We start from the raw sequence: 23363 nt of genomic DNA, 5'->3' as shown, positions 1-23363 counted from the left end.
AAAAATTTATGTTTTTACCGTTTACGTGGCATGTCTTTTAGGCTCTCACGCGCGTGAAAGCGCTTGAGACCACTTGCTAGGCCATGTGGCAGCTGGGGGTGTTTTTAAATTCACCTGGCCAAGCTTATGGGTGTTTTTTTATACTAGACATAGTTCGGGGACTAAGGTAATAATCTGTGTCAAGTTTAGGGGTGCTTTAACCACTTAGTCTTAAGCTCCCGTTTGCCATAGATTTTGGAAGCATATTTTGAAGATTTATTTCAAATCTTTATTTAGCCATAAAATTTTGACAGATTTTGAAAACAAATCTTTAAATCCCAAATTCTGGCTCAAACCTATTTTTAGACCAAGATATATGTTGTGGCCTTTTCAAAACTTTTAAAAACTACTCCAAACTTTTTTATTTTATAAAAAAGCCCTATCTATAGAGCTATCAAAACGGGTCAGCCCAGCCCAACCCAGCCCAAGCCTCACGGGCCAAGGTATTTGATGGGCTAGGGCGGGCCGGCCCTTCATCTGAATGGGCCTTAAAATGGCCAGCCCAACCCAGCCCTAGAAGGGCGGCGGGTTGGGGCGGGCTAGCCTTCTATTTTTTCCAACTTTTATTATAAGAAGTATTTTCTTTTCTATCTAAACTAGATGGCTTATGCCCGTGCTGCGCACCGGCCCAACACTTCGTATTATAGTGTATCTATGTATATTTAGTCGTGTTTAGATAGTGATAATATATATATATATATATATATATATATATATATATATATATATATATATATATATATATATATAAACACTATGCTCGAAATGCGGTTAATTTAACATTGTAGTTTGTGCTCCGTATCTAAAACTTTATTTTATTCGTGTTTGCTACGAAAATTTATTAATACTTTTTAAAACAGAAGACTTGTTTAAAAGAAAACTATTTTCCTCTGTTTGAGATAAAATAATAGCAATATTTAAGCATCAGTTGATACTTTCAATTTTAATTCGATTAATTTAAAAATGTAAAATACTTATTATTTTTTATCAAATTTTGATTTGGATAATTCTAATTCAAATTATTAAATTAATTTTACATGTTTGAAACGAAACAAAGTAGAAATTAACTTTCTATTTAAACGAAGAAATGCTATTTTTTAATTTTTGGTAAATATTCTCGGTTTAACTCATTTTACTTGTCATGTTGTCTTTTCCATGGTTTTTTAAGGAAACGTGAGTTAGAATTATAATTTGACTAATTTACCTTATTCATTATTTGATCTCCATTTGATAATAATCTCTTTTCACATTTATTAGACTAAGGAAAAAAATGAAAAAGTAATTAAATTCTATCTTATTTTAATATATAAGTATTTTAAGTATGTTGCTGTACAATAATTTCATTTGCTCCTACTAATGGGTTGATACGCATGTGGCAATGAGTCCATCATTATTGATTTAATTGTTTGATTTTCTAAGACTTTTTTTTTTAACATTGTTTGTTTTTTTAATATGGGATTCATTTTTTTTTTATTAATATTGCTTGATTTTGTTAATATGGGGTCCACTTTTTTTTCCCGTGAGTTTGGATGTGGTGGGTTCCATTTTTTTTTTAATACTGGTTGGTGTTTAATATGGGGCCCAATTTTTTTTTTTAATATTAGTTGTTGTTTAATATATATGGGGCTCACAATTTTTTTTGCCCGATTCTGTTAATATGGGGTCCACTTTTTTTTCCCGTGAGTTTGGATGTGGTGGGTTCCACTTTTTTTTTTTTTTTTTTTTAATACTGGTTGGTGTTTAATATGGGCCCATAATTTTTTTTTAACATTATTTATTTTTTTAATATGGGATTCACTTTTCTTTTTAATATTGCTTGATTTTGTTAATATGGGGTCCACTTTTTTCCCGTGAGTTTGGATGTGGTGTGTTCCACTTTTTTTTTTTTTTTTTTAATATTAGTTGGTGTTTAATATAGGGCCCATAATTATTTTTTAAATATTAGTTATTGTTTAATATATATGTGGTCCACAATTATTTTTTATGGGCCTGTTTAATATGGGCCCAAAAGTTTTTTTTAACATTGTTTGTTTTTTTAATATGGGATTCACTTTTTTTTTTAATATTGCTTGATTTTGTTAATATGGGGTCCACTTTTTTTTTTTTAATACTGGTTGGTGTTTAATATGGGGCCCATAATTTCTTTTTTTAATATTAGTTGTTTAATATATATGGGGCCCACAATTTTTTTTGCTTGGTTATGTTAATATGGGGTCCACTTTTTTTTTCCCGTGAGTCTGGATATGGTGAGTTTCACTTTTTTTTTTTTTAATACTGGTTGGTGTTTAATATGGGCCCCACAATTATTTTTTTTTAACATTATTTGTTTTTTAAATATGGGATTAACTTTTTTTTTAATATTGCTTGATTTTGTTAATATGGGTTCCACTTTTTTTTTTTTTTTTTTTAATACTGGTTGGTGTTTAATATGGGGCCCATAATTTTTCTTAAAACATTAGTTGTTGTTTAATATATATGGGGTCCACAATTTATTTATTTTTTGCAATTTTATTTTTGGATGTGGTGGGTTTCACTTTTTTTTTTTTTAATACTGGTTGATGTTTAATATGGGCTCACAATTTTTTTTAACATTGTTTTTTTTTAATATTGCTTAATTTTGTTAATATGAGGTCCACTTTTTTTTCACGTGAGTTTGGATGCGGTGGGTTTCACTTTTTTTTTTTTATAATACTGGTTGGTATTTAATATGAGGCCCATAATTTTTTAAAAATATTAGTTGTTGTTTAATATATATGAGATTCATAATTTTTTTTTAAGGCCTATTTAATATGGGGCTCAAAAGTTTTTTTTTTATTTTAATGGAGCCATCAGCGGACGACGAAGAAGGACCCAACTCGTGCTTCTAATAAAGTAGTAAAACTCAAACTTAAAATTCTGCCAATTTCTTAACATTGCTAACAAGATTATTAGAAAGTCATAACAGACGTATGACCAATGAAGCTTCAAATTACAATCCCATAACTGAAATACATAGTATCAAGAAAATGAAAAGATTCTCAAACCAAAAGTGGCAAACATTTATGCTTATTCAATAACTAGTGAATTTATCCGCGCTTTGCGCGGTCATTAAAAAAAAAATATATATAAATATAATATTTTTCATTAAAAAATTAATTTATTCGTCGACCAATTTTATCTTTTCTCCTCTTTTCAACGTAGATCCAAGAAGTATAGAATCTCATAATGGAATTTCATTTAGGGTGCTACAAAAAATCATAAGTAAATTTATAAAAAGACCAGATAAGGTTTAATATATTTAAATAATATCCCCCTTTTCTATGAGAACGAAAACACTTTTAATAAATCACTTCAGGGTTAATTCATAAATTTGATTTATTTACAGTAGATACTTCTATATTTCGATGTATCATAATTATATATTGCTAATACAGCTTATTTAAACTTTCATCTAACTAAGAAAAATTCAAGGAATATTTAAAAGTAGAAAAATAAAAAAAGTAAAAATTACTAAAGGATAACAGGTGCATAGAGCATTCCAAGTTAACAAAAAATATTATTGATATTTGAATTTGCGTAACAATTCTTCGGTGACTACCGATAAGTCACATAAGCAGAGTAATAATTTTAACCAAAAGGAAACGTAACTAATAGCGGGAAAATGTAAAAGAAGAAGAAAAAAAATTCACCTCGACATCTTCAAACATAATATCCATCTGCTACACTTCAAAGCTAGCCAAAACCTCATCAAACTATATAAATAATGTCGTCAAAAAATAATAAATAAATAAAATTAATTACCACTGATAAATTCAAATATAATCTCCTGGAAAAAAAAAGATTTATGTCTTTGAACTTCATTTGTCCTTCAATAGTAAGAACAAACTATTACCCATATGAATCTACATCTTTCATTTCATCATTACTGTTCATCTGAATCCATAATATATATATATATATATATATATAATCAAAAAGTAATATCTTAGCTATAATTTTACAATACAACAAATACCATGCTAAATATCTTAAAAGTTGAACCCATTAAATGTAAAACTTGGATCAAACTCTGATATTAAAGGACTCCTGAAAACATTCTATTTTGGTTGGTGAAATGTTCATGGTGCTACTTCTGCTATGATGGACGACACATTTGACTGAATAGGTACTTATATCCAATTTACTTGGTGAATAGTAGCTAGCTATGAATTCTTTATTCTCCATTAAATGGAATGTAAAAACTGAAAGGGTGTGTCCGTTCCATACAGAGAATGTGAAAAGGTTATAACGGTCGGTAAGACTTAAGAGCCACTAATCTTTGCACCATTTCTTTCTTTTAATGTAGTCATGCTATTATATTAAATTATTATTGGTCCGGAAATTGAGTAAAATGCCAAAAAATTGACAAAAAAGATAATTAGCAATGCTGGATATAGAGAGATGTCACATCACCTTGTTTATGCCTAACTTTATATATATATATATATATATATAGATTCTAGACACTACTCTAAAGCAAAAATATTAACAGACACTAAAAACAGCCCTTTTTGACAAATAAATAAATAAAGGAAACCACACTTGCAAACAGTTAGCCAATACCATAATCCACAAACCCACAATACAAATTAGAAATTACAATGTACGTGACTTTTAATTTTTATTCTTTATTTTTTTTAATTTGAATTAAATAAATAAATAATATATTTGGCCCACGGGCCGGCCTCGGCCCAGCCTTGGGTAAGCCTCAAGGGCCACGGGCCGACTTGGGTCGGGCTTATAAGCCTCGATTTTAAATGGGTTTGAAAAATCATAACCCAACCCTACCTAATAGCAGGCTGGGCTGGCCTCATGGGCTAAGCCCATTTTGACGGCTCTAGCTATTTATTTATGCCCCAATTAATTATATCTTTCATGTTCCTCCATTAAAGTCATATCTACCATGTTTCTACAATTAAAGCAGTCTCTTCTATAAAGTGAACGAGCTAAGCTATGCCGAAATAGTAGAAGAAGAAACTTAGGCAAAATTGTTCTGCCAACTCTAGAAATCCGTTTCGAAGATAAAAATTAATCATTTTATTATAATTTGAATTGCAGTAGCTTGTAAATGTGTCATTAGCAGTTGTTATCAAAAAATCATGTTTTTCATAATTTGAAATTAGCAAATATATATTTTGTATAATTGGGTATTCTTTATAGTTTTTAGAACTTATGAATATAAGTAATGTTTCATGTTTTTCAAAATAAAAAGTGAAATATATTTTGAAAAACTATGACCAAACACATTTTCAAAACTTAAAAAACTTGACCCAAATTAAATTTTTCAATTTTGTTTTGAAAATTTATGGCCAAACGCTAGCTAAGCATAAGCTTAACGAAAGAAGAACAATTCACTCCAACTCTAATTCATAAGAAAGCGCCCTTAATTTCAATGGATCGCCTTTAGGTGTTTTTTTGCAAACTATCACTGAAAGAAAGATTTCTCCTTCCACAAACTTCTTTTATAAGTTTATACTCCATCCGTTTCAATTTATGTAAATCCATTTGACTGGACACGACATTTAAGAAAGAGTGAAGACTTTTGAAGCTTGTGGTTCAAAATAAATCTTGAATATTTGTGTGACTGTAAATCATTTCATAAAGTGAATTTATTTTCAAATTAGGAAAGAGGTCATTCATTTTGACACGGACTAAAAAGAAAATAAGTTCACATAAATTGAAACAGAGGAAGTAAATAATATAAAAAAGATCGCAATCAAAGCTAATTTATCACAATTGAGAAATATTACATTTAATTTATCTCACTGACGGTTCAGAAAATCTTCTTTCAAATCAAACATTGTGTAATTATAAGGACCTTTTTTTGAAAAAATTAAAATAAAATGTTGAGGATAGGCAAAGGGAAAATGGGGGAAGAAATTATAATGTAAGGAGTCGAACTTAACTAACAAGATGAAAGTTCCGTAAGATTCCCACATTTTGATTTAAAACTGTACTGGAAAGATGTTAATTGCGACACAAATTGTTCTTTGTAAAATCAACAAAGTTGCTCAGAAAACTTGAGGGGGGTTTGACTCACAGATGAAGAGTTCAATAACAATCTAATACCAAGTCCTTAATTAAATCTCACTACCTTGATTCCCTGCATTCCGATGAAAACTTTACTAGATTCTTTTTCTTTTTTGCAACTCTACAGAAATAAGTGCGTGTGTGTTGTGGAGCTAAAAGCCTAAAACAGAAGAAAGCCTAAAACTGTTATTGAAGTTCCTAGTAAAGCCCGAAGAACACCTTTTGCTGGCAGAGCAGAAGAAAGGTCATTTTTTGGACTGTTTAGAGGAAGACTTTTTCCTTGGAATGCATTTTCCCTTTACAGCCTTTTCCTTCTTCAATTCCTCCTCCTCTTCTACCAATGCTTCTCTCTGCCCTGCCTTTGAGCTCCTGCATATAACAAACATTCAACTTCAAATTATAGTAGACAACCAAATATTATAGCCTGAGAAGTTTGTCCATTGTGACATTTCTTCAAGTTAGACAAACTTTTACCAAGGTAGTAAAAAGTTTTTGTAAATCATTCTAGTAAAATGTGTGATATTTGGAAATATTAATATTATTTAGAAGTGCCATTTAAAGGTATGGAAATGTTAATTACTGCATACATTTCATAATAAGGTAAAAACTTATTCGGTCTGCACCCGATGATTATACGAAGTAAATAGATGCACGACATCTATGCACATAAACTTATAGCACTTATTACATGCTTCCTTACTTCATTAAATCACTTAGCTATATAAATTTACATAATTTAGTGCGGCCACTCGATATGAGTACTTTCAAATTAGTATCCTTATGTAATGGGGTAAGACTTACAAGAATTTAAAACCATATAAATAAAGAGTAATTTTTTGAAAATATTTATCATACTTTTTTTTCTTTGGTACGGTAAAAATTTCTTATACACTACAATTAAAACATGGGTAGATATTAGGCGTTTGGACATAATTGTTATTTGTAAATTAATGTTTATTTTACGAGTTTGTTCATTTTTTTCAATTTGAACATGAAACAAAAAATTTGAAAAACTAATCTTAGTAGTATTTTAAGTAAAACAATAAATTTAAACCACAAAAATTGTGCAAGCTAGTGGTGAAAGGTTACTGTCTAAGAGGATAGTAACTCGGATCAGGTTAACTCACCTCTCTTCATTGTAGGAAGATGATTTCTTCAACTTTGGCTCAATTTTAGCAGTTCTCTCCTCCATTGTCATTGATTCAACAATGCTCCCACTGAAATATTCTTTCTCTTCCGATTGTAAATTCCCAAATCTTGGATTCTCGGACATGTACTTTATCTCTTCCATCTCCTCATTATTAATAATATTCTTCATTGCAGCCTTGCACAATACTCCTTTATGAAAACTAGCACAACTACTACTACTACTACTCTTTCTCCCCACTACCACCGTGGATGGCGGCGATGGCGGTGGCGGAGGTTGTTGCTTCACAACTTGTGGCGGCTCACTAGTTTTTCCTCTGAACGACACTGAGCCGCCACATGAAATGAGTTGGAACAGCACCGAGTTCCGACTCAGTAATGACTCGGTTGCCACCGGGTCACCATCTTCGAACCTGTTGGAAAAATAATTCAAAGTTGTAGAAAATTGAAATTGGTTAGAGTTTGATAATTTTAATTCATGTTTAGTTAGAATTAATAGTAAAAATTATATAGGAATAGATTTTCCTGTCTTGAGTTAAAGTACATTTCGTACTATTATAAATAAGGATGTTGTTAGCTATTATAAATATACATCTTTCGAAAATATTTATGCGACCTAGCCCAATAGACAATATTATGCTACATTATACCCAGGGGAATCATTATACATAATTTATCAACCTTACATAAAATGTACAATAGTGTCCATGATAGCTTAATATACAATATTATACAACATTATACATGTGGAAGGGGGACACGCATTATACATAATGTATCAACCTTATATAAAGTGTACAATCGTGTATAAAAGGTGTTTATACACAAATATGGGCTAAATCGGGTGTTTATACACAAAATATGAAATAAGTGGCATAAATATTTTAAGAATAGACATAAAGCATAATTTTCTCATTTTCATATTGTGGAAAAAGAGTGGATATTGTAGAAAGCATTCAAACATTTATGATATTCTAAATAAAATATTTTTCTTCAGTACCTTTTGGAGGTGTTGGTGGCTTCATTATTGGGTTTGTCTGAGAGTGAAGAGGAAGTTGCTGAAGGAGGAGATAATAACGTGTTGGTATTAGTTAACTCGGCGTGATTTTTCCGAGTTATTGCTTCTTGTTGTTGTTGGATTAATTCGTTGTGATGATCATCAGTACAAACACCTCTAGAGCAAGTGGAATTTGGTGTGGTTGAGCTAGTACTGTAACTTGATTTCTCTTCATATTCTTCTTCATTTTCGTCTAGGTAATGGACGTGGTTGTTTTGAACTATTTCTGGCTCTGCATCATGTCGTTTTGAGCCTATTGATTTGCGTCTTGGTAAGATGTTGCTTGAGTCTTGAACTTGTTGCCTGTTTCTCATCAATTGTGGACTCTCTGCTATATGAAGGTGCTGAAATTTTTCTGAACAACAGACTCATACTTCGAATTAAAATAAAATGAAGGTTTTTTTTTAAAAAAAAAAAAAAAGGTGCAGGGTGTAATTACCTGTGGATCCTTCAATAATTTCAGATCCTTTGAGAACATACTCAGCTCCTTCAGAAGGGCAAATGAAATCATTTTCAGCCAAATCATTCCACACATACCCATTCTTGTAGCTCCTACAAAATTAACATTTGTATCAGTAATTAGTAAACTGAGTAAAGAACAGAGTTAAAATTCCATCAGAAGGAATGGACAAATTAATATTATTAGTGAAGTGCTAAGAATGACTGTAACTTGTTACATCTTCATGCTCAACCATGAGGTCTCAATCTTCATTAAATTAAGGACGAACTTTACCTCAAATTTCCTTACAAAAATACTCCTATACCGCACATTTATCCGGATTCCCAAACTAAGCAAGTAAGCACGAAATAAGAAAAGAACGATGCTCTTCAGGGTGTATACATCACAAAAGGAAAATATATTCCTAAATATATGAATAAGCATAAAATATTAAATAAACATTATATTATGAGGTGGGGTTAGAGGTTTAGAGGACACAAGCAGAATAGAATGTCACATACTCTCTCACCAGAAAAATAATATTTTGGATTTTTAACTAACTTATTTTCTAAAGAAAATATTTTACTAAACATTTTGACTAGCTGAGAAGTTCAAAAACTCTTCCATACCAAACATCCGAGTTTTTGACCAATATTCCCTATTGTGTCAACCTAACTTTGACTACATCCTTAAGTTTCTCAAACTTGACCAAAACAATAGGTTTGATATTGGTCAAAAACTCCAAAACACCCCCTTAATTCTATTCATTTCTTAATAAAACTTTATTCTAATATGCGTGAAACTTCCCCTGTTTTTTATTTCTAAATTTCATCCATCACTAAGTAAAAAATTCTTTAATAGAATTAGATACTTAGAGGTAATTAAATGGGAAAAAACAAAAGATGAACAAAGAGCACTTATACGTACCTTTTGCAAGACCAAGAATAGAGTGAAGGCATGCCTCTGCCTCTCAAGACAGTAAGCCTATCAATTACATCTGTGCAACAAAATGCAGTCCCACATTTCATTTCACAGCAAAAAAACACCAGTCAACTAAGAAATTAAAGAACAAAGTTTAAACCAATGACACATATAGTCTAATTAATAATGAATGACCTTTCAAGCGAAGCTGTTGATGAGAAAGATGAGTAACTTCCATATAATGAGGATGTTCAAGTTGGCCATTTCTTGATAAATAATACACAACTTGAACCTTTCTGAAACTTGGCCTTATCACTGATGATATTCTTCTTTGTGATTTCCCTCTTTCTGGGCTATTCTCTCTGCATATTTTCCTTCCATTCCCAACCTCCATTTTCTCTTCCTATTTTACTCTGTCTTTGTCCTTGAAAATGACCCCTTTTTAATGATCTTACAAAAGCTATGCAGAGTGTTATTTAATGGAGAATTGACGATTGAGACAAAGTAAGATACAGGGATTCCTCGAACACTGCATATAAGCAAAGAGAAATTCACTGTATTACTCTAGCTGTCTCAATATATACGATGTAAGTTTGATTGCGTACGAATTTTAAAAAATAAAGATTTTTTTTTGAATAATATGATTTATAATAAATTAAAAATATTTATATAATTATATATTATTTCATTAAGCATAAAAAATAAAATTTAAAATTAATTTATTATCAAATAAAAAATTATATCTTTCAAAAATACGTATCAAATAAATTAGGACTGAATAGTACTGCTGCTGCTACTACTATTACTGTGCCTTGATATCCTAGGGGAGAGAGAATTTAGGTGTTAAGCCATCATTACTTTTTTAATTCTCCTCCTTGTTTGACTTTGGTTACCCAGCTGTGGTTTTTAAATTGGGTAAACCTCCTGTCAAAACGTAAGAAAATAAAGTAAATTTATCAGTTCAAAAACTAAAAGTTGAAAAGACCTTTACACCTTTTTGACTTTGGGAAGACATGACAAGCGAGATAAAGCTCCCTCCGATTTAAAAAGAGTATTGACAATGCAAATTTAGTAATTCAGTTAATTGACTGTCTAAATTTTCACTTTATTAATGAGATTTAAATTTATATATTATAATTTTCTCTCCTATTTTTTTCTTCTCCTACCCTTATATAATAAAAATAATTAAAAAAAAAGTTCCATAGCTTTTGACTTTGGTAAGACATGACGAGCGAGATTAAACTCCCTCTTGTTTAAAAAGAATCTTTACAGTGAGAATTTAGTAGTTCAATTGGTTGACTACTAAAATTTTTATTTTATTGCTAAGAATTTAAATCTCCACGTTATAATTTTCTCCCCCATTTCTCTTTTTCCTACTCCCATGTAATAAAAACAATTAAAAAAAAGTTTTTTTTCTAAAAAAAAATAAAATATTCACTTATACAAAAAGTGTTTATTTATGAAATCAAAAAACAATTACTTTTATTTTTTAAAATTTATTCTTATTAAGTGTCAAGTGATCAAATCTCTATATCTATTTAATTAGAATTAGTTTAGTTAATTAAATTACCTATTTTTACTTAAAAGTTAATATTTTCTTAAAAAATATACAAATGACTAAGTAACCGAATAGAGTACTTATCAGAACTGTAACCATAATGATTCAACTTATTGTATTTGGAATTTGAAATAATACACTAACACACCTAAGACCACTATAAAATAAATGCTACTTTCATTTCATTTTATATGATCTACTATTCACATGAGGTTCGTGCTGAGTTCACTTCAAAATTCAAGATATAAAAGTAGTATTAATATTTTAATTAAAGAAATATTATTTGTTATATATTTTTTACTGCATAATTAATACTTATAATTCAGTGGCACTTTAAATATATATTATTGATAAAAAAATTATTATTTGTTTTAGTCACCTAATTAGATAGTAATTTTTAAACAAAAAATTATTTGTAAGGAAAGAACTTTGGCAGAAAAATTATCAAATATCAAAGGGACACAAGTGACTCGACATTTTGTAAGGTACATAATTTAAATTATGTAAAATAATTTCAACTCGGTAAAAATCATAAATTGAAAAATATTGGCATTTTTATGAATTTGTGAGCATATAGTTTTGTATTTATAGATAGAAACAGTTTTTTGGCATTTATTAAGTTTTAATTTCACTCATAATATTTCATGTAACAAGAGTTTATGCTAGTTAAATGTGGTGATTCAAACTTAGTTTCATACAAAATTAAGGAAAAAATCTAAATTTTTTAAATGAACCTCAAGAATCAATTTAGTTAGTTCTTCACATATAATTTATCTTATAAAATATTAATTCTATTTTAAAATTGCTTTATAGTATTTTTAGAATTTAATATATAAATTTTAATTTAAACTACGAAGTTTATCTAATTCACTTTTGCTTCAAAATTTAGTCAAATTGCCCCAGTGAGATTGAAATGCCACATAAATTAAAACGGAGGCAAGAGTAATTAGTAAGATCTAATAAATGCTCCAGTTGAAAATGATAATGTGACGGCATAATTACCTTTTTGCTAATATATAATGACATACGATGTAAAGGGTAATCTAATGATCCTTTCAATAACAAATAAGAGCTAAAAATACAATGTAATATGAACCAAATGAAGTAAAGGGCAAGAAAAGATTCACAAAATGTTACTACTACAATTTCATATACACCATTACATAGGCACACAGAGAAATGAGCTTAAGGAAAAGATAAAAGCAAAGCCAAGTGTAACAACATCATAGGATCAAAATTTTTTTGAGGACTACAAAAAAATTTCATTCTCCTTTATATGTAGTAGTAAGTAATTTTATTGGACAAACAATTTAAAAAGAAAAATTGAAACTTATAACTTGAACCAGAATTGCAGAAAAGGACAATAAAATGGGCGTCTTTAACAAGATCTTTAAACAACGACCTATGTTTCCCATTGAACATAATTTTAGTTGTAATGTGCCCATAAGTTAATTTTTCTTATGGGGCAAGAATTTTGGACATTCCAAGAAGTTATAGACAGTGCAGATAATGTAATGTGTTGGCCATTGGGCAGGAGATTGAGTTGTATTGACTCGTGAACAATTGAGCAAAAATTTAGAAATCGAGCTAGACTTTCGAGTTTATGAACTGTAGATTTAAAAAAAGAAATTATTGTGTTTCTGATTAATTATTTATACCTATTAAGTGAATTTCTTAACACAAATACATGATCTACACCAAAGCTATTAAATTTTGTCAAATCTGTAATCGGAATGCTAACTTCGTCCCTAGGCAATACAAACAATTTTTGCTTATGAGGCAAAACTTGTGTCAGTTAAGCAGGTTCACTGCATTTAAATTTAAGCATTACATGTCATATTTTAGGGATTTTGTTAAGAAGGGCCAAAAGCTCAATACCACCCCTTATCGAGATCATTCTTGCAAACACGCGGCTTAAACTTGTTCTAATTGGTGCAATTATAAAAAAATTGTTAAGAATAAAACGAGACGCTAATTGAATTTGAAAAAGGACATTTTTAGAATAAACCAAAAATCCTGTAAATTCAAAAGGGAAAAGGTCCAAAAATGTTATTGTGGTTTTCGAAATGGTCTACTGATTCTCTCAGTTTAAAGTTGGGAAACCATGCGCTTGTCGTTACAAAACTGAGACATGTTTGCCATGTGGTTTGCAAATGAATTTACTTTTTCCCTTTTTACACTAATAGTGCTATCAAAAGATAAAAAAATAAAACATGAAAAAGGTCCAAATTTTCTTCTCTTGTTTGCCGATTGTTTACTTTGCCCTCAGTACAATAATATGGCCTAATATTTATAGCCTTATTTATTGGGCCGTGAATTCATGATCTTTCCGTCAAATTAAGTATTTTCTATACATATTTTTTAGTATTGATGACCTAATAATTACTTGTTGGTGTTTATGTTCCAAAAGGTTAAATGATGCACTTAGTTGAATGTTGAATTATTATTTAGAGGAGTAGGGATCAATTCTCACTCAATACTTTCTTTTTTCTCTTTTTTTTTTTTTTGTTTTTTACGTGGTGCACTCATACTATAGAAATCTTACATTCACCTCTAGATAATTAAAGTCAACCATTTCTCAAATTCCAAGGACAAATGTGTGTTAGTTTTATAACGGCGAGGCATAATTGACTCCAACTTTAAACGGATAGCAAAAATAGATCATTTCCAATATCATAAGAACAATTTAGACCTTTTACCAATTTCAAATAATGGAGTTTGGGTGAAATCCATTACATATACCTACCCACGTACTTGACCAATTTAGGTGTATGGTTGAGAGCCTTTATCCCGGTGTAGAATTAGAGTAGGAAAGGCCGGCTATACAATCTAGGGTGTATTTACAATGGTAGTCAATGTCATTCCTACTCTTCTAGTAGTGTTAATTTTGTCGTCTAACTTTATCCAACTAATCTTTTGTTCACTCAGAGTAAAAGAGTAATCTTTTGTTCCTGAGTACACAATTGGATCTTGGATACCTACTGTTCTCTCGTCCCAATTTATGTAACACTTTTCGCTTCTCGAAATTCAAATTGTACGAACTTTGATCAACATTTTAAGATGTATTATTTCACCAAATTAATATGAGAAAAGTTTCAACTTATATACTTTTCATGTAGTTTTCAAATATATAAATTTTAATGTTAAAATATTGAGTTAATTTAATCCAATTTAGTTTTAAAGTTTAATCAAATTAACTCTCGAAAAGCAAAAAGTGTCATATTAATTGGAACGGGGAGTATATTACAGTTGTTCATCCCTACTAGTACAATAAAATAATACTCCGTCAGAATTTATAAGATATCTTTACCTGATGAGCATTTTACTCGGGGATTCAATTAATTCGTCTTTAATATTTTCGAATCGCACGTAAATGTGTTCTCCATAATCTGTCCATATATTCAATTTTACCTGACTTTATCTTAATCTATCCCATTAAACATTAGGTATTTGAATTCTACTTCATCTTTTATCTATATTTTGTTTAATCCTTAATGATATGATTTGACAATACTTATTTAAAAAGAATTTTTTGGCAATTTGAACATATTTGACTTACTTATCAAAAGTATTCTTAAATTTACTTAAATTTTGTATCTGTGAAACAATTCGACGTAAAATGCAGTGGCGCAGGGAGAGTGTCGGCCAAGGGTTCGGTCGAATTCAGTAGCGTTGGTTTAACTTCTGCATTTGTCTAAAAATTTATTGAATATGTCCAAATTACTAATTTGAAACTAATTAACTTAAAAAGAATAGAATTCAGAACCCGTAAGTGTTAAATCCTGACTCCATCTATGATAAAATCATTAAATGAGATGGGAAGAGTAATACATGGCGGTGGAAACATAGAGAGAAATACAGTTTGATATTGACGCACTCATCTTGGGATGGACTTACTACTTAGATGCTTTCAGCAGTCATCCACTCCGCACTTGACTACCCAGCGTTTACCGTAGGCAGGACAGCTGGTAAACCAGAGGTGTGTCCTTCCCGATCCTCTCGTACTAGGGAAGGTCCTCTCAATGCTCTAACGCCCACACCGGATATGGACCTAGGCAAATGGGATTTTTCTTTCCTGGGCTGAGGAATGTAGTCAGAGGTCTTTGGTGCGTGAATGCTTGACTTAGTTAGCGATTCCAACTTCATGCAGGCGAGCTGCAGCCTGCAATCCGAACTGAGGACGGGTTTTTGGGGTTAGCTCACCCTCGCGGGATCGCGACCCTTTGTCCCGACCATTATAGCACGTGTGTCGCCCAGGGCATAAGGGGCATAACGACTTGACGTGATTCTCACCTTTCTTCGGCTTATCATCGACAGTCTATTCAAGGTTCCAAACTCAACGATGGCAACTAAACACGAGGATTGCACCCATTGCTGGACTTAACCCAACACCTTACGACATGAGCTGACGACAACCATGCACCACCTGTGTCCGCGTTCCCGAAGGCAACCCTCCCAAGAGGATTCGTGGCATGCCAAGCCCTGATAAGGTTCTTTCGCTTTGCATCGAATTAAACCACATGCTCCACCGCTTGTGTGGGTCGCCGTTGGCAAGTAACAGTAACATTTACCGAGGAAGTAACGCTATGGACCGTGGAAATAGTATATCTTTGTACGTTATATCTTTGTACATAACATCGTATATTAAATTAAAAGTATAATTCTATATACATATATAAACGCTCAAATATAAGGAGTAATTGGGAGGTGAAAAGTAAAAAACTTGAGTTGGGTTCTTCCTTTGCTTTCCCTTCTCATTATTGTACTACCATCAAAACCTTTAACATCATTCCTTTGGAACATTATTAACAAGTTGAAAAACATGAATGAAGTGAGCAACCCTTTTACAACGTCATAATTCAGATCACATGGATACAGGCCGTGAATTGGTGGAGTACATAAATAATGGAGTAGTTAAACCTTAATTGAACGAAAAGTGAAAAAACTATTTCCTCTATTTCAAATTACGTGGTACCGTTTAAATTTTGAAAGTCAAATCGTATAATTTAACACATAATAATTTTGAACATGAAATTTTAGAAAACATATAAAAAAAAATACTATTAGAAAAACTCGTTTGACTTTTGTAATTCAAACGGTGGTACATATATTAGTAGGCGTTTGGACATGGAATTTGAAATTATGGTTTGAAATTAGTGTTTGGACATGCATTTCATCTCATGATTTCAAACCATGGTTTGAAATGCCAAATCATCCAAAAAGGCATGACTTGGAATTTCAAACTATGGTTTCAAAATTTTTAAATATAAAACTTGACCTATAAGTTTATATTTTATAGAAAAAGATCCATAAGTTGGTAGATATTTTTAACAATTACTCCCATCAACCATTTACCAATCTCTATTCATGTCTACCATGTGGGAGGATTATATTAAAAAATAATTACATTACTATTCATATTAATTTTTTTTATTGAACTAAAGTTTGATCAATTGATGTTGTATTTTTTAAAAAGGCCTTCTAGTAGCGTATTAATTTTGTCATGAACTATGACTTACTCATTTGATAAGATTGTATAAGAATTAAGAATATTTTGATAGTTTTCACAATTTGTTAATTTTTATGTCTATAAAAAAAAATATAACTTAAAACATTCAAATTGCATGTCCAAACATAATTTCAAATTATAATTTCATATGATGGTTTCAAACAATGTCTAAACGGCTCCTTAGGATGAATAACAAAGGGGGAGGGAGGGGCCTTTTGGATTGTTTGGGATTCGCTGAAAAGTGAAGTTGTGATATGACTTCCCAATCCAATCTAATTAATGTGACTAAACGAACAGCGCCCATTCGTGTCCTTTAAAAATAGTGAAGTTGTGCTAGTAGGCAGGGCCAATTTGTCCATGCATGGCAGCCACGTGAATGTGCATGCAAATTTGCAGACCTAGCCTATTACCTATATATATGTCATTCACTACTATTATGACCTTTAGTGCGTGCAAAAGAGGCAATTCTGAACTTCATCTGCAGTTGCGTGGAACAGGTTCATTTTAAGGGTAAGTTGATTAATTAGGATTGCATGTGGCTCTTTCTTTTTCCATCTTTATTTGTTTCTTATATATAATATATAGTGGGACCGGAGTGGAATTAACAAGTAGTATATATTTCCCGTTTTGGTCCAAATATGCCCATTCGAAATCGAAATTGAAGAGATGATGTCCCTCCGTTGATAGTTTAGCTTCAATATATTTTTATTGTTTAATAGTTGATCCAAATATATCTTAAATTTAAAGGAAGTTAACTTTTAATTAACATAATTAACTGATTAATAAGCGAAATTAACTGATTAATAAGCAAAAAAGATCAAATATGCCTTTAAAATATGTAAAATTAGGCACATATATGTTCATTAGTAATACCCCAAGATCATATTCAACCAACCCCGATTTTCCCAAATTTAATCAAGTTAAAAAAGAAATATTTTTTTGGCTGACAACCTCCTGTCAAATTCACTGATTTTTTATAACATTGTTTCTTTGGTGAGAAAATCGCCTCTTGAAGATTGGTGTTATTCCTACAAATTATTTATTTAAACACTATAATTAAACTTTAACGCAAGCTTCGCTGCTTTTTATTCTTTTTATAATTTAATGAAATTGTTTCATCCTTAATTTAGGACATAAGTATAGTGTTTAAACTACGTGAATGGATGGTAAAAAAAAAAAAAGCTCAGGAAATTGAAGAAGAAAGTATTTATAAATTGCTACTTTCGTCTGTAGATATGAATTTTGTTAAATTCGTAGATTGTTTACATTGTTAAACTATTAACGAAGGATATATCTGTTCAATCTTGCATATTTTAAAGGTTATTTTGCCCCTTTATGCTTATTAATCAGCTAAGGTTTGTTGGGGCTTTCATTAAATTTAGGGCATATTTGAATCAACTATTGAACAGTAAGGGCACATTTGAGCTAAATTATTAGTAAAGGACATATCAACTCAATTTCTAATACTTTAAGGACATACCTGACTCTTTTCCGTAATTTAAATATTTTATTTTCTTTTTTAATTTGTCTCAAAAAAGTTTTTTTTTTTATATTTAATACTCCTCTAATTTCAGCAATTTACATCTCTTGTTTAATATCACAATATTCAAAGAGTATTTACATTTAAATTGAGATGGTCGTGTATTAAAGTCATGATCGCTAGAAAATTAAAGAAAGTTAGGCGCAACTTTACCTTAAGTTTAACCCTTAATCTCAACTTATGTTTCAACAACAATCAAGCTACACAATAGGACGTTTAGGAGCGAGTCCAAAGTACCAGTTGAGGAGAATATTTCTGTTGTCACCCAGTGGAGTAAGTATTTACAATTAAATTAATCTCACTAGCCTTTTAATCATTGATATCTAGTTGGATTCTTGTGTGTAATTCACTATGTAGATGAAAAATAAGAAGCGGTTAAAACGAGTCTGATTGGGAGCTATTGAGTCCAAAGTACTCTTCATACATTTCATTTCAAAGTAACCACGGAACCAAGAAAGGATGTGAAATAGCAAACGCAACTGCGGCCCATATTTATATTTCGGAAAAGGGTCAAAATTATTCTTGAATTTTGAAAAATAGTTCATTCATACCCTTCGTTATACTTTAGAGCTAATTATACCCTTACATTTATACTACGGGGTCAATTATACCCTTATTCAAAGAGCTAAATTAAAGAATTCTTAACATTCGTTCACTGTTTTTACATAATTTAATTTCCACATCGCGTTGCTACCTTCAATCTTGCTGCAATAAATGAAGCTTGAAATATAAAATTATTCATTTCTTGAACTTTATAATATTTGAAAAAATGTGCTTCATTACGATTGAATACTCATAGTTATTTGGTTTAATGAAAGACCAATTTGATAATAAAAATCCCGCATATAGGGAGAGGTTTACCAATCCATCAGAACTTATGACGATCCGTCAGAATTTTTCTTGCATATATGAGGCAAGTTTTTGCCCAACCATTCATATTCTGAGATCCACCAAAACCTTTGAGTCATTTTTTTTAATTATAATTATGAGTCATTTTTAAATTTATGACATAATTTGTACTAAAGTCCGGACAATCCTCAAGGACTTTTGGCAAGGCAAGTTTTTGCCCATCCATCAGAAGTTATGATGATTCGCGGAGAATTACTATCATATTGTGACACACAAACTATTTTTTATAAAATGAGTCAAAACCTAACTTTTTTTCTCATTCAACACCTAAAATTGTGGCACAAAAATATTCTATTTATACAAATCAAAATGCAATATTTGAGGATAAAAAATGTTGGGCTTGTGCTCTGCACGGGCTACGCTTATCTAGCAAGATGTTTAAAGTAAAACTTACACAAATAACTACCTTTTAACAGCTTCTAACAAGCTATAGCTATAAGTTGAAGATTTACAATTCGTAGCTGCTTTTGGCTGTATGTCAGTTGTATCTCGCGTTTTTGAAATACAGTGAAATATAGCGAAATACAGTGAAATACAGCGTGACTGTTGAATAAAAAAAGGCTATATTTATGGCAATAAAAATCTTTTTCAAATTATATGGTAATTTGTATTAATGGTTCCATGATTCATGCAATACAGCGTGACTGTTGAATAAAAAAAGGCTATATTTATGGCAATAAAATTCTTTTTCAAATTATATGGTAATTTGAATTAATGGTTCCATGATTCATGCAAACCTCATGAGGTTCCATTACAGCTAACGTCTCTCTATCAAAAATCACTCTATTCAAAAGTTTTTTGCTGGTTTTTGTTGTATTCGGTTGTATTTCGTGTTTTTGAAATACACGAAAATATAAAATTTGGCAAAGTAAACATAGGCTGTATTTATGGAACATATTATCTTCTTTCATTTTAAATGGTAAGTCAAATTAAATCAACCATGTATCACGCAACAGCTGAAGTTCCATAACAACCCACGTTTCTCTCTCCAAATTGCTTCATTCCAAACTTTTAGAAATACTTCCAAATACAGAAAAATATACACTCGAATACAATGAAATATAGTTGATTGTTTAAGAAATATAAAATTGTAGTATGCGTATATACAATGGAATACAATGAAATGTATCAGAAAGTGTGTCGTAAATTAGAAATACATTGAAATATAGCGAAATATACTGAAACAGTATACTGAAATATACTAAAACAGTACATTGAAATATAGCGAAATATACTGAAATATACAGAAATATACTGAAACACCACAACCACAAACTCTACCGAACCACCACAATAACTGGAAAAACCCTCCTCTTTCCTCCGCCGCCTTTCTTCCGATCCACCATTCTGCTTCACTCCCAAAAACCTACCGAACCACCACAACAAATTGGAAAAAATCTCCTTCCTCCGTCGCTTTTCTTCGATCCACCACTATCCTCCTTCACTCCAAAAACAATACTGAACCACCACCCAAAACCATTAATACATGAAGTATATGGAGTTCAGATCTGAAGAGCTAGAACCTTAAGGTTTTTTTTCGAGTTTGGAGATGGAGATGATAGTAATAGTGATGGTGGTGGTGGCGGCTCCGGTGAAACCCACTGCTTCCTCTTTTTCCACAATTAAAATACTTCTAAGATTCAGCAATTTTGTTGTATAAATCTGATATACTATCTGCGTCGGAGTTCAGATCTGAAGAACTAGAAGCTTAAGCTTTTTTTCGAGTTTGGAGATGGAGATGGTAGTAATAGTAGTGGTGGTGGTGGTGGTGTTGACAGCGGCGTGAGTGGTGTAGATAGAGAAAAGAGGGAGGGGTACGTGAGGGGAAGGAGAAGAGAGGCTGGAGATAGAGAAAGGGAGGGAGAGAGGCGTACGTGAGGGGAAGGGGAGAGAGGAGAGAGAATTTTTTTTAGGGTTTGAAGGAGATGATAAATCTTAAATGTGTAGTGAGGGAGAATAGAGAGGTACATGTATTTCAAAAGTTACTGGATCAGTTATGAAATGTAATTTTAAAAAAATAAAGCTATAAAAATTAAATAAAAAATAAGATAGTTATTATTCATAAATAAATTTTAGAGGTATCTATGATAGGTAAATTTTTCATGGTTAAATACTTGGCACAAATTGAAGAGCCTCTCTAGAAAGTGGGCCTTTAAGTGACTGGGGTATACAGGACAGGCCATGAGGGTAATGTTGGAAGAGCCGTTACAATATCACCCAATGCGGAGAAACGTCAAATCCGTATAATGTAACGTTTCAGTTTTCACCTTCTCTTGTCCATACATGTTGGAATTTTCCTAGTCATGAAGTCATAATATAGTCTCCCAAGGGGAAAAAGAGAGATCATTTCAACTTTCCAAAGTCAACTACGTCAGCAAAATTTTGTCCGTTACCTCAATATTTCCATCGGATATACATGATCTGTTTTTCCATTAGGCAAGCTACAGTAGTAGAAGGTCTCTCTTTAAAATAATTTGGGCATCATGGGGTCAAAGGTGATAGCTAGTCAGTTCAACATCCTGCATTGGAAAATTATAGGCCAAAATTATAGTGTATGTAAATTAAATATTCCCTCTGCCTCAATTAATGGTATCTTCCGGATTTCGCGAGTCAAATGAGCTTTTCTTTTATCGTAATTCTTTGTATATTTTTTAAATATTTTGAATTGTTATTTATAGTACTTTTTATTTGATTTCTAAATATATAAATTTTATTTTAAAAAAAATATAAAGATTTTATATTCGAATTCACAGTCAAAGTTAAGAAATTTGACTCTCGAAATTCAAACTGTACCACATAAATTAAGATAAAGGGAGTGTTATTTTTAATAATATGTTAAAATTTTATAATCTTAAAAAAAATTCTTTTTTCACCCAGTGTTTCCTTGGCTGTCACATATATGTAAGTGCAGATTGCCCATTGTAAAATGTAAATGTAATGGAAATTATTTGTTTCTAGAAACTTTTCTACAGTTGACGTTCTCTTCTGATACAATTATATGAACACTCGCCCGTATACTGTGGGGGCATATACATTTTGTTAGTCTAGGAGATATATATAGTAACCTGGAGTATGTACCAGGCACCTACTTTTTATTGGCAATCCTCAAGGCTTTGAAATTGAACTTGGAAGGGGTTTGACCCTGTTGTCATCCCTTCAATAGGAGGCTTGTACTATGTTACCTCTATATACGGTGAAATTTGGCATGACACGTGGTGAGATTAAAAAAAGAGTTCAAGGTGATCAAGCGGACTTGATACCGGAGGTAAATCATGACCGGGGGAGGTAGCAGTCGAGGTAAATCCGAACGCGACTGAGCCAACTGACACTGGGAGAAGATTCGGAGGCAGAAACTACAAAAGACCCGGAGAAACATGCTAACTCACCGGTCAAACGTCATTCAAAATGTGACAGTTTCTTCCGGCCTTTATTATCCATTATTACCTTTTGTATTAATATTACTAATGAAGAGGACATGATTTGTGGATCATGCACCCCAAAATTCTAGTATAAATAAAGACTTTCATTCTTTTGTAAGGCATCTGAAATCAGTTAGCAATATAATATACTTATTTTGTTCTGGATGAATATTATTTCTTCAAGGCTGAGTACCCAACCGGAGTGATATTCAACAAAGGATTCCCTTCGAGCTCATACGACCCAGGCTTATTATATTACATTTTCTGCCTTATATTTACTTGATTTCACTGACACTTGTTAATTACTTATTCTTACCTATAACAAATCAATTCACGTATTCTTTAAACCACTAACAAATTCAACCGTACCTTTTTAGGGGTAAACAGTTTGGCGCCGACCGTGGGGCTAAGGATAATAGTGATAGTTTTGTTGCCCTAACCAATTGAGATTATCTGATTTCAATTCAGATCTATGTTGCTTACTAAAGGAGTTGGGCTAATCTTGTCTGATTCGGGTATGTACGTAATACCACACTCAATTCTTGTCAAAAAGAAAAATGAATTGATTCGTGATGTATACAGGAGGTGTTTGTTTTATCAGTATGCAATATTAGCATAAGTCAAGATTGAGCTTTTAATTAAGCCTACTATAAATATGACAGCAATACCACTGATAAATTGTTGTTGTCCTTCATGACCATCACTATATGATTTTACTTTGTATGTTACCATTTAAGCATAGAAAAGGTAAAATCCTTTGCACTACTGGTACATAATA

At 31.4% G+C, this 23363-nt stretch overlaps 1 protein-coding gene across 1 annotated transcript; it reads right to left on the bottom strand.

Annotated features, from left to right (window-relative positions):
- Positions 1-5937: 5937 nt before the first annotated feature.
- On the bottom strand, positions 5938-10212 carry LOC132614432 (protein SOSEKI 2). Its single transcript, XM_060328887.1, has 6 exons — positions 9846-10212; positions 9657-9726; positions 8730-8842; positions 8234-8645; positions 7215-7646; positions 5938-6456 (listed from the first exon to the last, which is right to left on the bottom strand). Exons 1-6 carry the CDS (start codon positions 10042-10044, stop codon positions 6333-6335), a joined length of 1350 nt encoding a protein of 449 aa, XP_060184870.1. The 5' UTR covers positions 10045-10212; the 3' UTR covers positions 5938-6332.
- Between the last annotated feature and the right edge of the window lie 13151 nt (positions 10213-23363).

Source organism: Lycium barbarum, chromosome 10 (genome assembly GCF_019175385.1).
Source record: "Lycium barbarum isolate Lr01 chromosome 10, ASM1917538v2, whole genome shotgun sequence".
Lineage (NCBI taxonomy): Eukaryota > Viridiplantae > Streptophyta > Magnoliopsida > Solanales > Solanaceae > Lycium > Lycium barbarum.
The sequence above is the reverse complement of the archived record's forward strand: the minus strand, read 5'-3'. Positions and strand labels throughout refer to the sequence as shown.

Bases quoted from the DNA above. Each gene is read 5' to 3' on its own strand.
- LOC132614432 (XM_060328887.1), bottom strand. From the start codon at position 10,044: ATGGAGGTTGGGAATGGAAGGAAAATATGCAGAGAGAATAGCCCAGAA. The intron at 7,647-8,233 runs GTACTGAAGAAA...TTTTTCCAACAG, and splicing joins GCCACCAACACCTCCAAAAG to GTTCGAAGATGGTGACCCGG. The intron at 6,457-7,214 runs GTGAGTTAACCT...TGTTATATGCAG, and splicing joins TCTTCCTACAATGAAGAGAG to GAGCTCAAAGGCAGGGCAGA.